At 40.6% G+C, this 16688-nt stretch overlaps 1 protein-coding gene across 1 annotated transcript in view; it reads left to right on the forward strand.

Annotated features, from left to right (window-relative positions):
- Nucleotides 1-16688, forward strand: part of CUL5 (cullin 5) — a 96563-nt gene that overhangs the window by 27431 nt on the left and 52444 nt on the right. The window contains 2 exon segments of the mRNA XM_522173.9: nucleotides 10123-10222; nucleotides 14057-14233. Of these exon segments, the coding sequence (XP_522173.3) occupies nucleotides 10123-10222; nucleotides 14057-14233 (277 nt within the window).

Below are 16688 nucleotides of genomic sequence, written 5' to 3' on the forward strand. Positions count from 1 at the left end.
CTTCCATCTGGAGATTTCGTTTGTTTTCATGTTGTCTCTCTTTTTCCAGGGTCATCAGCAGTTAAAAAAGTCATAGTAAATATCATCCATTGTGGAGATTTATTCTGTTCCCAATACTCAGAGAGTTTAAATTCCAGTCCCTTCAGCAGAAAAAAGCAAGAAATTTTGTCTCACTAACTCTTCCTGATTGGGACAATCCCTCTAGCATTTATGAAATGACTAGCAGCATATTACATATTATGTCAGTTTTGATTATACATCTAGATGCAATAGCTGCAAAGTACAAAGTCATCTTTCAACCCCCCACTTTACTTTAAATTTATTTATTTATTATTGAGACAGAGTCTTGCTCTCTTGCCCAGGCTGGAATGCAGTGGCACAATCTCAGCTCACTGCAACCTCCACCTCCCAGGTTCAAGTGATACTCCTGCCTTGCCTCTTGAGTAGCTGGGACTACAGGTACCCACCACTGTGCCAGGCTAATTTTTGTATTTTCATTAGAGACAGGTTTTCACCATGTTGGCCGGGATGGTCTCGAACTCTTGACCTCAAAGTTATCTGCCCACCTTGGCCTCCCAAAGTGTTGGGATTACAGGCGTGAGCCACGGTGCCCAGCCATCCTTATTCCTTATTTTAAATTTAATCAACCCCCAGCAGTAAATTCAGTGTTTATAAGAGTAACACATTACAGCTGCTGGGAGATCCTGACTGGAATGCAAGGTGTAGGGAGGAACTGCAGGCAGCAGCAGCTAGGCTGAAGAAACAGCTGGAGTGGTTCACTTTCCCCACTCCTGTTTCTCCCCTAGTTTATCTAAAGCTTTGCTCCAGCCCTGGGCTCTGATCTTGCTATTATTTTTTCCTATTTAGAGGAGAGAGCATACAAACTTTTAACATTTTTGGTCCACCCAAAACTCACCTTTGGGAACTTTTGGGCCTCTTCCCACCTGGAGGCAAGAAAAAAAAAACAAAAACAGAGACATCATCCAGACTCTGTTTTTTCTCTCTTCACTTTAGTCAGCATGGCCAGAAACTGCCAGGGGAATGAGATAGCCAATTTTCCTGGTTTAGAGCTATCATTTTCAAATTTCATAGGTAATTTTTACCTGTCACAACAGACAGAAGCTCAGCTGCTGTTTCATACTGTGAATGATTTTATAGCCACCCAAGCAGCAAATGTTTGTCATCCTACTGCTTCTTCCCTCTTCATGAGTCCAACTTCTAACACCAGCTGTGTCGGCAATCCCAAGGTCACCCCTAGGCTCAGTGATTGCTGGGAGTATTCATGGGACTTACCATGTAGTTGTATTCATGGCTATGAATTATTACAGTGAAGGAAGCAAAGCAAAATCAACAAAGGGAAAAAGTGTGTGTGGCAAAGTCCAGGAGAAACGAAATCCAAACTTCCAAATGTCTTCTCGCAGAGGAGTCACACATTAAGCTTAATCCTCCAGCAACTGACAGTGACAACACATATAAAATATTGTCTACCAGGGAAGCTAATTAGGGACTCAGCACCCAAACTTTCTACTGGGGGCTCGTCATGTAAGCAGCTTCTGCCTGGCACATACCAAAATTCGAGACTGGCAGAAGAAAAGGAAGTGTTCAACGTAAGTCACACTGTTTGTGTAAACAGTTTGGAAATGTAAAACATTCTCATTAAGGAATGATGGGAATCCTCCCAAAAATCCAAATTGCCACATCCTAGCCAAAGGCCAGTCTTGCACACGGGTCTGTCTTAGGATAGCAGTCTCAGACACACTACTAAAATGCTGTATCAATGAATTATAGATGTATAATTGCATAAGCTGTACACATTGGGCTATTGTAATCGTTTTCTCTCTCTGTCACTTAAAATATTCTAATTTCCGAAATGATGTAGGACCTTGCTGCATACTATCAATTAACTTACACTTCTTACCTTTGGGAAATTAAAGTTTAGTAAGAAACAGCTGAGGCCTTTTAAAGCTTTATTACATTCATGTATACATATATTTTTTGTAAATTATTCAATTAAACTATTTTATGAATGATATGTTGGGTGTGGTGGGGTGTTTTGTTGTTAATATTGTTTTTGCCAGTCTGTGTTGATAAGATTTATTATCAAGAATAGTGCTTGTTCTCTGAGTACTCCTGACTTAGAAAAGGAGCATAGCCCTACTAAAGGGGACTTCAAAGTAGAAATCGTCAATAACCTTTTACTTGCTACAGTTAGTGGCCTCAACATGATGTTTTTAAAGATCTTTTGGCCAGGTGTGGTGGCTCACACCTGTAATCCCAGCACTTTGGGAGGCTGAGGTGGGTGGATTACCTGAGGTCAGGAGTTCGAGACCAGCCTGGCCAACATGTCTACTAAAAATACAAAAATTACCTGAGTGCGGTGGTGGGCCTCAGTAATTCCAGCTACTTGGGAGGCTGAGGCAGGATAATGACTTGAATCCGGCAGGCAGAGGTTGCAGTGAGCCAAGATTGCACCATTCCACTCCAGCCTGGGAAACAAGAGCAAAACTCCATCTCAGAAAAAAAAAAAAAAAAAAAGATCTTTCATCTCCTTGGAGTACCTAAAGCAGTTCAGTGTATCGTCCTTTTAGGTAAAGGGATTTCTGACTGACAATAATTAAAACCCTTGTAAATTTTAGCCATATTTTGGCCATGTTAGTCGTTAACATTTAGGTTGCTTATATCTTTCTAAATCTTAGTTACTAAATAATGTATTGATGTTAAGGTACATTGACTGAGATTTTCCCCCCTTTTCTCCTAATCTATATTCTTTCTCTATTGAAGTACTCTTGGTATTTTGGGTGGTATAAGAGATTGTTCTGCATGTTGTGCAATATTTATCACTTCTGTCCTTCACTCTTTTTTTTTTTTTTTCTTTTTAAATTGAGATAGAGTTTCATTCTTGTTGCCCAGGCTGGAGTGCAATGGCGCAATCTCGGCTCACTGCAGCCTCTGCCTCCCAGGTTCAAGCAATTCTCTTGCTTCAGCCTCCCAAGTAGCTGGGATTACAGGCATGCACCACCACACCTGGCTAATTTTTTGTATTTAGTAGAGATGGGGTTTCTTCATGTTGGTCAGACTGGTCTTGAACTGCTGACCTCAGGTGATCCACTCACCTTGGCCTCCCAAAGTGCTGGGATTACAGGCATGAGCCACTGTGCCCGGCCTGTCCATGCTTATGAACTCCAGTCATGAACACTCCTTCTGTGTCTTTCTCCTCACCCTTCTATGTCTTTCTCCCCACCTTGCATTATAAAAACAAAGATTCTCACGTTTCCAGATACCCTTCTAGGGGAACAATACCTTCCTCAGTTGAGAACTGCTGCTCTAGATCCATTTACAATTTTACCCATTTTTGAGTGTACAATTCAGTGGCATTAATTATATTCACAATGTTTTGCAAACATCAACACAGTCCATTCCCCAAACGCTTCATCATCCGAAACAGAAGCTCTGTACCCATTAAACAATAATTCTTCATTCTTCCTCTCCTCAGCTCCATTTTAGTTTCCATCTATGAATTTGCTTATCTAGATAACTCATATAAATGGAATCGTATAGTATTTGTCGTTTTGAAAGACATACTGTTTTTTAATGGGCTTGGTTATTCAGTTCAGGTTTAATGTTATGACTGATATTCTTGCTTTTGTTGCTTCTATAACTTTATCATGGATCTGATGTTATTGTTTCTTCATTTTCCCTTTCTTTGTTTTTATTAATTTTAAAGTTTATTTCCATTAGTGGTTGCCTTCGTGTTTCTTGCTCTTAGTTAGAAGCATGTGATAGTCCTACTACTTGGAAACAAAATACATATCATTTTATCACACCAGGGTCACACTATTTCTTGTTCTCTTCTACACAAGGAAATCAAAACCTCTGGAATAGTTTTTACTTCTTGCTGCTTTTCCTGTCGCTTCTGTCTGCCTCCTTAAGGCTTTCGAGAAGCTTCTATTTCCTCCCTCTCCTATTTCCCAACTCCTAGATTTTTCTAATATAGTTAAGTTTTTAAAAAGATTTACCTTATAGCATGTTCCGTTTTAAAAGCACTTTGGGGCTGGATGTGATGGCTCATGCCTGTAATCCCAACACTTTGGGAGGCCGAGGCTGGAGGATTGCTTGAGGCCAGAGTTCGAGACCAGCCTGGGAAACACAGTGAGATTCCGTCTCTACAAAAAATTAGCCAAGGCTGGGTGTGGTGGCTCATGCCGGTAATCCCAGCACTTTGGGAGGCGAAGGCAGGTGGATCACCTGAGGTCAGGAGTTCGATACCACCCTGGTCAACATGGCAAAACCCTGTCTTTACTGAAAATACAAAAATCGGCTGGGTGTGGTGTTGTGCACCTGTAATCCCAGCTACTTGGCCAGCTGAGGCACGAGAATTGCCTGAACTCGGGAAGCAGAGGTTGCAGTGAGCCACGATTGTGCCACTGCACTCCAGCCTGGCTGACAGAGTGAGACTCCGTCTCAAAAAAAAAAAAAAAAAAAATTAGCCAGCCGTGGTGGCACGTGCCTGTAGTCCCAACTACTCAGGAGGCTGAGGCAGAAAGATCCTTGAGCACAGGAGTTTTAAGTTACGAGCTTATCATGCCACTGCACTCCAGGCAGGGTGACAGGGAGAGACCCTGTCTCAACAACAAAAAAAAGTACATTGAGAACATTCTTCCCTGATACAGCAAGGCAGAGAAGTAACTGGTGATTGAGAAAAGAGAGCTGGAGAAGATGTACCAAATCCCTTCTAAATATGACTCTTCTTTTGATAAGATTTCTAGGGAATTATCTAACTCCACCCCCTTTTACCACACCATTCCCTGTTATCCTATGAGACTCAAGTCCTGTTTGAACCTTTCTGACATATATGCAGAAGTGATTTGAGTACGGCAGGGTTACAAAGGTAGGTTTGTTTTTGGGATGCACAGGTCTCCTCTGATGGGTGACTTTGGCTCCAGAATTCTTCAACAGCCTTACCAACCTTTCTTAGAACTGTGCTGATTCTTACTGCTCAAGCTTCCTTTCTTGTGTCCTCTACAGGGATCACACCTACACCCAGCTTTCTGTAGCCCATTTTCCTTCACAGGTGTTCCTTTAGTAAATCTCTTACATTAATAATCTCATTAGCTTCTTTTGTTTCTGTTTTTTCTTTTTTTTTTTTTTGAGATGGAGTCTCTGTTGCCCAGGCTGGAGTGCAGTGGCATGATCTCGGCTCATTGCAACCTCTGCCTCCCAGGCTCAAGCGATTCTCCTGCCTCAGCCTCCCAAGTAGCTGGGATTACAGGCGCCTGCCACCGTGCTGGCCAATTTTTGTATTTTGGGTAGAGACGGGGTTTCACTATGTTGACCAGACTGGTCGCGAACTCCTGACCTCAGGTGATCCACCCACCTCAGCGTCCCAAAATGCTGGGATTACAGGTAGAGCCACCATGCCCACACCCGGCCTGGTTTTTTCTTTCTTTTTTCTTTTTTAGACAAAGTTTTGCTCTTGTTGCCTAGGCTGGAGTGCAGTAGCGTGATCTCGGCTCACTGCAACCTCTGCCTCCTGAGTTCAAGCGATTCTCCTGCCTCAGCCTCCCAAGTAGCTGGGATTACAGGCACCTGCCATCAAGCCTGGCTAATTTTTCGTATTTTTAGTGGAGATGGGGTTTCATCATGTTGGCCAGGCTGGTCTCGAACTCCTAACCTCAGGTGATCCACCTGCCTCGGCCTCCCAAAGTGCTGGGATTATAGGCGTGAACCACCGCACCAGGCCCCATCAGCTTCTTAAAAGGCTTCTTAAACTAACACCAGTCAATGTGGAATGTCTGGCACATAGTAAGCAATTAATACATGTTACTTTTGTCATAGTAAACTAAATAAAAGATGATGGGGACTATCATGGTAATGGGAGGGAAACGTCCACATTAGAGAGACATTTGCATGATAAATATAATAGGACTGTGATTGAATATAAGGGATAAAAGGGGGTTGGGTTGCCCAATTTTTTTCTTATCACTTCACATTTTCACTTTTTACTTTACAGGGTAGCCACATTGATGTGCTTATAGTCCACTGCAGTTACCTTAGTCATCCACAATTCTTTTTTTTTTTTTTTTTTGAGACAGAGTCTTGCTCTGTTGTCCAGGCTGCAGCGCAGTGGTGCAGTCTCGGCTCACTGCAACCTCCACCCCCGGGTTCAAGCAATTCTCATGCCTCAGCCTCCCAAATTGCTGGGACAACAGGTGTGCCTCACCACACCAGGCTAATTTTTGTATTTTTTTTTAGTAGAGACGGGGTTTCACCATGTTGTCTAGGCTGGTCCTGAACACCTGGCCTCCAGTGATCCACCAACTTTGGCTTCCCTAAGAGCTGGGATTACAAGCTTGAGCCACTGCACCTGGCCCACAATTCTATATACTGTCGATTTTTTTTGATAAAATATCCTCTCTCCTATTTTTGTACACCTTTGCCTGGCAAACTCCTATTTTTGGAGATTAAGCTCAGGAACCAACTATTCCAGGAAGCCTTTCCTTTTCCTCTCTAACTCTTACTCACCCTTACCCTGTCCTTGAGTTCCTAAACCATCTTTTGTTTATATGCATAAAATAGTTGTAAACATATTATAATCAATTTTTCTATCAGTTTCTTTTTTTTTCTTTTTTGAAACAGTCTTGCCCTGTTGCCCAGGCTGGAGTGCAGAAGTGCAATCTTCGCACACTGCAACCTCCGCTTCCAGGGTTCAAGCGATTCCCTTGCCTTAGCCTCCTGAGTACCTGGGACTACAGGAGCGCACCACCACGCCTGGCTAATTTTTGTATTTTTAGTAGAGATGGGGTTTCGCTGTGTTGGCCAGGTTGGTTGCGAACTCCTGGTCTCAAGTGATGTGTCCACCTCGGCCTCCCAAAATGCTAGGATTAAAGGCATGAGCCGCCATGCCCGGCCTGTTTCTTTTTTTAAAAAATTGTTTTTAGAGGCAGGGCATTACTCTGTCGCTCAGGCTGGAGTGCAGTGGCACAATTGTAGCTCATTGTAACCTTGAACTTCTGAGTTCAAGTGATCTTCCCTCAGCCTCCTGAAAAGCTAGGACTACAGGCATGTGCCACCATGCCCAACTAATTATTTTATTTTATTTTTGTATAGATGTGGTCTTGCCATGTGGCCTAGGCTAATCTCGAACTTCTGGCCTCAAATGATCCTCCTGCCTTGGCCTCCAAGAGTGCTAGGATTACAGACATGAGCCAATATGCCTGGCCCAGTCTCTTCTTTTAGACTCTAGATTCTTTTAGTCATTAGATGAGACTGTATAGGTATGCAGGAGTCATTTAATCATTTTGTAATTTATTCTAAGAGTATTGGGAAACCATTAGAGGATTTAAGTATGGGGTAATATGATGTGACTTGAGTTTTGTAAAGATCACTTTAGCTTCTTGTTTAATAGATTGGAGGGTTTCAAGAGTAGATTTGGTTTAGTGTGAGTTCTGGAGCCTGATTTCCTGGCTCCACCATAAACTAACTGTATAATCTTGGATTGTTTTTCCTTCAATTTCCCCATCTGTAAAATAAGGATAAAATAGTAGTACTTTAGAATTGCTATGAAGATAAAATAAGTTAAAAGAACTTAGAATAGTATCTGGCTGGTGCCTCATGCCTGTAATCCAGCACTTTGGGAGGCCAAGGCAGGTGGATCACCTGAGGTCAGGAGTTCGAGGCCAGCCTGACCAACATGGCAAAACTCCATTTCTACTAAAAATAAAAAAATTAGCCAGTGGTGCATGCCTGTAATCCCAGCTACTTGGGAGGCTGAGGCAGGAGAATCGTTTGAACCCAGGAGGCGGAGGTTGCAGTGAGCCAAGATGGCGCCATTGCACTTCAGCCTGGGCAACAAGAGTGAAACTCCATCTCTAAATAAATAAATAAATAGTATCTGGCACATGATAAGCAGTCAGGTGTTACCTTTTATATTGTTATTTAACAAATATTTGTGTGCTTATAGCATCCTAGGCACTGGACCAGATACCATTATCAAGCTGAATTGAACCAGTGAAAAAAGCATTCAAATTAATATGGAGACAAAACTTTGGGCTCTACTAGTGTCTCTAAAAATTGGAATATAGGCCAACCCCAGTGGCTCATGCCTATATGCTGGCCCTTTGCGAGGCTGAGGCGGGAGGATCACTTGAGTTCAGGGGTTCATGATCAGTCCAGACAACATAGGGAGACCGTGTCTCTACAAAAAATAAAAAATTAGCCAGACATGGTGGCACATACCTGTGGTCCCAGCTAGTCGGGAGGCTGAGGCAGGGTTGAGCCCAGGAGGTTGAGGCTGCAGTGAGCTGTGTTCATGCCACTACACCTCAGACTGGGCGACAGAGTGAGACAGTGTCTCAAAAAAAAAAAAAAAATTAGAATATAGAACAATTTGATTATTGACATGTTGTAATTCTGGAGTTGTTTTATTTGGATTTCTTTGACTTTTTTTAATACTAGAGGCTCCATTATGAATTGAATGAATCACTGGGGAACATTTTTTGAATGAATGATTCTTCAGTATGACCCTGTCCTTTCCTTGTAAGTTTCTCTGATTTACAACTTGGTCATTTGATTTACAACTTGGTAATTTTTTTACTTTTTTTTTATATTTTAATTTATTATTATTATTTTTTTGAGACACAGTTTCACTCTGTTGCCCAGGCTGGAGTTCAATGGTGCCATCTTGGCTCACTGCAACCTCCGCCTCCCGGGTTCAAGTGATTCTCGTGCTTCAGCCTCCCAAGTAGCTGGGATTACAGGTGCACACCACCACGCCTGGCTAATTTTTGTATTATTAGTAGAGATGGGGGTTTTACCATGTTGGCCAGGCTGGTCTTGAACTCCTGACCTCAAGTGATCTGCCCACCTCAGCCTCCCCAAGTGCTTGGATTACAGGCTTGAGCCACTGCCCCTGGCCTACAACTAGGTAATTAAGAAATTAATTTTCTGAACATGCTGTACTAGTATTAAATATATTTCTATAATGAAGGACTTTTTTGTAAACTATGTCAGCTTTATAAGTTCTGAGTTTTTGTATATCAATTTATGATAGCTTTTGTTTTTGTTTTTTTGTTTAAAGGAGAAACAGTAATTGATGTGTAAATGGGTAATATATGGGGAAGCTAGGAGATTTGCTTTATTGTGATTTAAGTGACTAATTTTTTTAAAAAGACAAAATAGGCTGGCCCACAATCCCACCATTTTGGGAGGCTGAGGCAGGAGAATTGCTTGAGGATTTGAGTTCAAGCCCAGACTGGGCAACATAGCAAAACCCCATCTCTACCAAAAATTTAAAAAACTAGACAGGTGCATGCTTGTAGTCCCAGCTACTCAGGAGGCTGAGGCAGGGGGATCCCTTGAGCACAGGAGTTTGAGACTGCAGTGAGCTATCGTTGTGGCACTGCACTCCAGCCTGGGTGACAGAGTATATAACAAAGCTGGGCACGGTGGCTAACACTTTTAATTCCAGCACTTTGGAGACTGAGGCAGGAGGATCCCTTGAAACAAGGAGTTCAAGACCAGCCTGGACAACATAGCAAGACTGTTTCTACAAAAAAATTTTAAAAAAAATTAGGCGTGGTGGCATGCTCCTATAGTACCACCTCTTAGAAGGCTGAGGAGGGAGGATCGCCTCAACCCAGGAGGTCAAGCCTGCAGTGAGCCGTGATTGTGCCAGTGCACACTAGCCTGGGCAACAGAGTGAGACCCTGTCTCTAAAAAATAAAAATAAAAAAAAATTTAAAAATAATTAAAAAGGACAAAATAGTATACATCTATTGTGTTAAAGAATTAAAAGGATTTGTAGTTGTTTTTGCACAGGAAAATATTAATAGCAGTTAACTTTGGGCAGTGACATTGGGAGATGGAGACATGCTTTCATAACTAAATTTTATGTGGTAAGTAGCAGAGAATTAAAGAGGAAAACAATGGCTAAAGAAAATAAAAATAGAAACAAATGTATATGTGAGGCAATTTACAAGCGTACTTGGTTTATATGAGTGAATTCAGACACCATTTACTTGGTTCTAATATGGCCCATGGAAACTGTACTGAAATAGAATTTAAGATGTTTTGTTCAGTTCTTGTTTCATTATTAATGTTTGTTTACCTACTTTATATTCACAGGGATGTGCATGCAGTCTGTCTTTGGGATGATAAAGGCCCAGCAAAAATTCATCAGGCTTTAAAAGAAGATATTCTTGAGTTTATTAAGCAAGCACAGGCAGTAAGTTCTACATGCTTATTTTAGACTTGTTTTAAAACTACTCAGATAATATCATATTTTATTATTTTGAAAGTAGAACTTCTTGAAGTAATTTCAAAATATTGCATTGACTTTTGACACATTTGTTAAATAAATTTATTAATGAAATGGTCGTCATTAGTTGGATTATTTTTTTCCCACAGTGATACTTCTGTCAAGAGAGTACATATTATATTTAATTAAAAGATGCTATAGCGAATTCAGTTTTTTACATTTTTTGGGAGTCCCCACCACCATTATTTTTTGGCTACACATCAGTCCACACAGATCTTTTTTTTTCTCTCATGACTAATACCTCTTCTCAAGTTGACAGTAATTTCTTCAATTCCAGATCCTTCTCCAATTGTAATTTATTTAGACTGTCCTTTGTATTGCTGTTGCTGAGCTGAAATTCAGCACTCTTACATTGCTGTTATGTATAAATCAAAAATTTTGATCAAAAATCAAAAGCTCATTTAGGCATTAGATCGGTTATGCAAGAGTTAGTTTTGTTTTTTTTTTTTTTCTGTGACACCTTGTAATGTTGTTTCAAATCAGCCACGGCCTCTCTTATGAATAAATCCCTTATCATTTTGAGGAGGACCTAAGGACGTGAGATTATTTTCCTTTCTATAACATGAGGTCTGGGACAGGGCACAGTAGCTCAGGCCTGTAATCCCAGCACTTTGGGAGGCTGAGGCAGGCAAATTGCTTGAGTCAAAGAGTTTGAGACCAGCCTGGGAAACATGGTGAGACCTTGCCTCTATACAAAATAAAAAATTACTCAAGCATGATGGTGCACACCTGTGGTTGCAGCCACTCGAGAGGCTGAGGCAGGAGAATTGTGTGAGCCTGGAAGATTGAGGCTGCCGTGAGCCGTGATCATGCCATTGCACTCAGCTTGGGCAGCAGAGTGAGACCCTGTCTCAAAAAAAGGCAAAAAAACAAAAAGGTCTGGTCTGATGGCTAGAAGGCTAGGCTAGAATTTCTTATTTTTTAGTTGGATCATTCCACTAATGTCTTGTACAACATTAGTAAAAGTTGTTTGTTAAATCATGTTATTAAATACTAAAAGGTGCGTAGCAGTTGAAAATTAAAACTGAGTTTTTTCTATATATGACTTAAGATATTGAGATCAAGTATATGATTGGCATATATTTTAATTTTGCTAGTAGCCACTACCATGATGGAGTAAGACTAATCTATTGGATATTACTTAAGAAATTAAGTGTTTTATTGATAGTTTCTTGACAAATTTTTTAAATTGTAGTTTTATAGGAAGTTATCTTTTAATGAAAATCTGTTTTCAAGCACTTAGAAAATTAAATGTTTCAGTATCAATTTAAAACTATTTTCTTAGAACTAATTTAGAGATACAGTTTCTACTTGCATTGGGAAATGTACCACGTTTTCTTTTTATGACTTGATAACGATAAATTATGTTTATTTCAGATTGATAGAGCTTTATTCTTCAGTTTCTGGAAATAAACTTATAAAGAATTACCTTGGATGTTCTTAACAGATGTTAAAAAATATGCTGAACACTGGCAAAAAAAGTAGGGGAGGGTTTCACTGTAACATGACTGAATAAAGTCTGGAAATGTAGTCCTCAGCAAGAACCCAAGATGGGATTTAGCACCACTAATTCTGAGCAGTTAATAGGAGTAGCAATGCCAGACATGGGTCTTAAAAAGACCCATCTTAAAAAGATTTTTAAACGCTTAAGAAATTTTTTTTTTTTTCATGAATCATTTTACTTAGGCAATCTTCAGTTGAACATACCTTGTTAGGAAGGACCAAATCTCCCAGATGGGTGAAAGGCAATATGCATTGAAATGTTTATAATATTTTTTAAAGAACAAAAAAAAAGTAAAAATAATAAACATAGGTAGAGTCTTTTTTGTTTAACCTAGATTAACACAACTGTTTTGTTTGTTCACAATTCTGTGGCTTAGCAATTTGGGCTGGTCTCAGCTGAATTTGCCTAAGCTTATTAATGCAGCAGCAGTGGGCTGTTGGACATGGTGGTCTAAGAGAGCATTAAAACTCATATATGGTTTTTGATGTGGCTTTCTCTTCACTGTGTGGTTTGTCATTCTCAAGGAGACCAGCCTTTGAGATGAAAGTGGAATCTACAATACCTATTCATAGATAGGCTGAGAAATCTTTCACTGTTACATCGGTGGCATTCTGTTGGTCAAAGTAAATCACAGGACCAGCCCAAACTCTAATAGTGGGGAAATAGACTCCACCACCTTTTTTTTTTTTTTTTTTTTTTTTTTTTTTGAGGTGGATTCTCACTCTGTCACCCAGGCTGCAGTGCAGTAGCGCGATCTCGGCTCACTACAACCTCCGCCTCCTGGATTCAAGCGATTCTCCTGCCTCAGCCTCCTGAGCAGCTGAGATTACAGGCGCATGCCACCATGCCTGGCTAATTTTTGTATTTTTAGTAGAGATGGGGTTTCACCATGTTGGTCAAGCTGGTCTCAAACTCATGACCTTGTGATCTGCCCGCCTTAGCCTCCCAAAGTGCTGGGATTACAGGCATGAGCCACCGCACCTGCCATGACTCCACCACCTTTTAAAAACTTGAGATATAATTAATATACCATAAAATTTACTCTCTTAAAGGATATGATTCAGTGGGTTGTAGTATATTTCATAAAATTGTGCAACCATCACCCAATAATCCCAGAATATTTTCATCATCCTAAAAAGAAATCCTATACCTATGAACAGTCACTCCCTTCTCCCAACCCACTAAATCACTAATCTGTTGTCCCTATGGATATGTCTATATTTGACATTTTCTGTAATTGGAATCATAATATGTGGCCTTTTGTGACTAGTTTCTTTCACAATATTTGTTTCTCTTTATGGCTGAATAATATCTATTGTTTGGATATACCATATATTGTGGGGTTTTTTGGTTTCTTTTTTCATTTGTTTAGTTTTTTTTTGAGACAGGGTATTGCTCTGTCGCCCAGGCCAGAGTGCAGTGGTGCAATCATGGCTCACTGTAGCCTCAACTGCTGGGGCTCAAGCAATCCTCCCACCTCAACCTCCTAAGTAGCTGGGACCACGGGCATGCACCAACACACCCAGCTAATTTTTTGTATTATTTGTGGAGATGAGGTCTTGCTATGTTGCCCAGGTTGGTCTCAAATTCCTGAGCTCAAGCAATCCTCCCGCCTCAGCCTCCCAAAGTGCTGGGACTACTGTATGAGCCACCACGCCTGGCCCATATATTGTTTATCCGTATTTCAGCTAATGGATATTTGGGTTGTTTCTATTTTTTATCTATTTTGAATAATGCTGCTGTGAACATTCGTGTACAAGTTTTTTTGTGAACGTGTTTTTTGTTTGTTTGTTTGTTTTTTTTTTTGAGACGGAGTCTCGCTCTGTCGCCCCGGCTGGAGTGCAGTGGCGCGATCTCGGCTCACTGCAAGCTCCGCCTCCCGGGTTCACGCCATTCTCCTGCCTCAGCCTCCCGAGTAGCTGGGACTACAGGCGCCCGCTACCACGCCCGGCTAATTTTTTGTATTTTTAGTAGAGACGGGGTTTCACCGTGTTAGCCAGGATGGTCTCGATCTCTTGACCTCGTGATCCGCCCGCCTCGGCCTCCCAAAGTGCTGGGATTACAGGCGTGAGCCACCGCGCCCGGCTTGTGAACATGTTTTAATTTCTTTTGGATATAAGAGCTTGTACAATAATTTAAAAATTATGTGCAATTTAAATTTTGGCATGAATATGTTTTGTTCTTAATTTTTCAAAGCAACTGCATTTATTTCAAATTGGTACACCTCTTTTTTTCAGCGAGTACTGAGCCATCAAGATGATACGGCTTTGCTAAAAGCATATATTGTTGAATGGCGAAAGTTCTTTACACAATGTGATATTTTACCAAAACCTTTTTGTCAACTAGAGATTACTTTAATGGGTAAACAGGGCAGCAATAAAAAATCAAATGTGGAAGACAGTATTGTTCGAAAGGTAAGACTATTTTTCTCCTTGTTTTCCTAATATTCTTCAGAAAGAGGGTAATTTGGAAGCATTTGAAAGTAATTTGAACTTTTAAGTGGATTTTTCTACTTCACATGTCAATTGCTTTTCAGCTCTTACTAGATTTTATTGAATAATATTCTTTTTTGTCTTTAGCTTCAATCTTCTTTCATCTTTTTATGTGGTCTTAAGCTATAGATCTGCATCTTCAACCATTATCTCCTTTACTTTTCCTTTTTACTTTCTCCTTCTCCTGGTATTCAGTATTTTATTTCTCTATTCTTTCTTTGTACTCTTTTTTTTTTTTTAAACTGGAGTGTCACTCTGTCGCCTAGGCTGGAGTGTGCAGTGGCGCAGTCTGCTCACTGCAACCTCCGCCTCCTGTGTTCAAGCAATTCTCCTGCCTCAGCCTCCTGAGTAGCTGGGACTACAGGCACGTGCTACCACACCCGGCTATTTTTTTGTACTTTTAGTAGAGACCAGGTTTCACCATGTTGGCCAGGCTCGTCTCGAACTCCTGACCTCAGGTGATCTGCCTGCCTCAGCCTCCGAAACTGTTGGAATTACAGGCGTGAGCCACTGCACCCAACCTATACCCTTACTAGAAATCAAATTACTTTTCTCCCTGTCTCAAAAATCCCCTTTTATTAGGTTACCTTCTGATATCTTTATGTTTAATTGTGGCTAAACTGCTATCTTTATAATTTCCCTTTTACTTAATTCTTCTATTATAAATTCAGTATATACTGTGCTTACTTTCTATTTAAAAATTGTGTCAAGTAACCAGTCATGATTTAATGGAAAGAACTCAGTGCTGAATATGAAGGGTCCTAGGTTTCCCTTTCAGCTCTTCAAACTCCGTCCTCATTTTCCATATATCTTTCCACTTGTAAGAATAAAATGGGACCGTAGATTTGAAAAGTAAAAAATGCCATTTGAACTTTAGTCAATTTACTGTTTACTGTGATGGTTACAGTAAAACACTCAGGCATTACAATAGTGTAACCTGGGCATTGTTGCCCCATCCCAGCCTTAAAATTTGATCTGATGTTGACAGGGATACTGTAAATTTAGATACCTAGTGGTTCTTCAGTGATAGAAATCACTGCAATATGGGAAATTTGTGCCAAGGGGAAAAAAAAAGTGAAAAACACTTCTGGCTGCGATTTAATTTGTAGTCTCATAATCTTGTCCTCTTTTTTTGGCCATTCTCTATTGGTTGTGGGAAGCAGCATCCACTTAGTGATTAAGTGTATCAATTCTGGGGCCACAGTTTTTGGATTCAAATCTCAGTGTTGCCACTGATGAGGTGCATAAATGTGGAAAGTTAGCTTTGCTATCTGTACCCCAGGTTTCACATATCCTAAGGGGGGATAATCATAGTACCTATATCAAGATTATGAGGATTAAATGAGTTACATGCAGACAATACATAGAGCAGTCCCAGGTATAGAATGAGTGTTATAAAACTGTTAACTCTTGTTGTTATTGTTGCTGTCATTAATGTATCTCCTACATCTGACCAAGTTTCTTGGAGTACTGATATAATCACCAATGTTTATATACCATTTTTATCATTTTAATGGAACATCTAAACAGTAGATTTGCAGACCTTTTATAAGGTCCAGTATCAGATTTTCAGTTGGTCCTTTTTACATTTTTTATGTGTCTTTACAAACATATGCATATGTCTATTTCAAACACACCAATATATCTGAAATTCAACCATGGAACTATAGGAGAATAAACATTTTCCATGTATTATCATAGTTAATTTTTACAACCACTGAAATTTGCACTATTATTTTGACCATTTTATACATAAGAAAGCAGATAAGTAACAGCTGGGATTCAAATCCAGTTGGATTCTGAAACACTTGTTCTTTATTTACTTTTGTTTTGTTTGAAATGGGCTCTTGCTGTGTTGCCCAGGCTAGAGTGGAATGGTGTGATCTTGGCTTGCTGCAGCCTTGCCCTCCTGGACTTAAGTGAGCCTCCCAAGTAGCTGGGACTACAGGCACATGCCAGCATGCCTAGCAAATTTTTGTATTTTTTGTTGTTGTTGAGATGGGTCTTACTGTGTTGCCGAGGCTGGTCTCAAACTCCTGGCCTCAAGTGATCCTCCCACCTTGGCCTCCCAAGGTTTTGGGATTAGACCATGCGCAGTCGACCCTTCTTTACCATTATGCTAAATATACTGCTTCCCCGAAGTATTCAAGTGAATGCAACCTAAGTTATTTTGAGACAGGGTCTTACTCTGTCACCCAGGCTGGAGGGCAGTGGCGTGGTCTCGGCTCACTGGGACTACAGGCGTGCACCACCACACTGGGCTATTTTTTTTGTATTTTTTTGTAGAGACAGGATTTCGCCCTGCTGCCCAGGCTGGTCTTGAACTCATGGACTCCAGCGATCCACCTGCCTCGGCCTCCCAAATTGTTGGGACTAC

This window comes from Pan troglodytes, chromosome 9, assembly GCF_028858775.2.
Source record: "Pan troglodytes isolate AG18354 chromosome 9, NHGRI_mPanTro3-v2.0_pri, whole genome shotgun sequence".
NCBI classification, from domain to species: Eukaryota; Metazoa; Chordata; class Mammalia; order Primates; family Hominidae; genus Pan; species Pan troglodytes.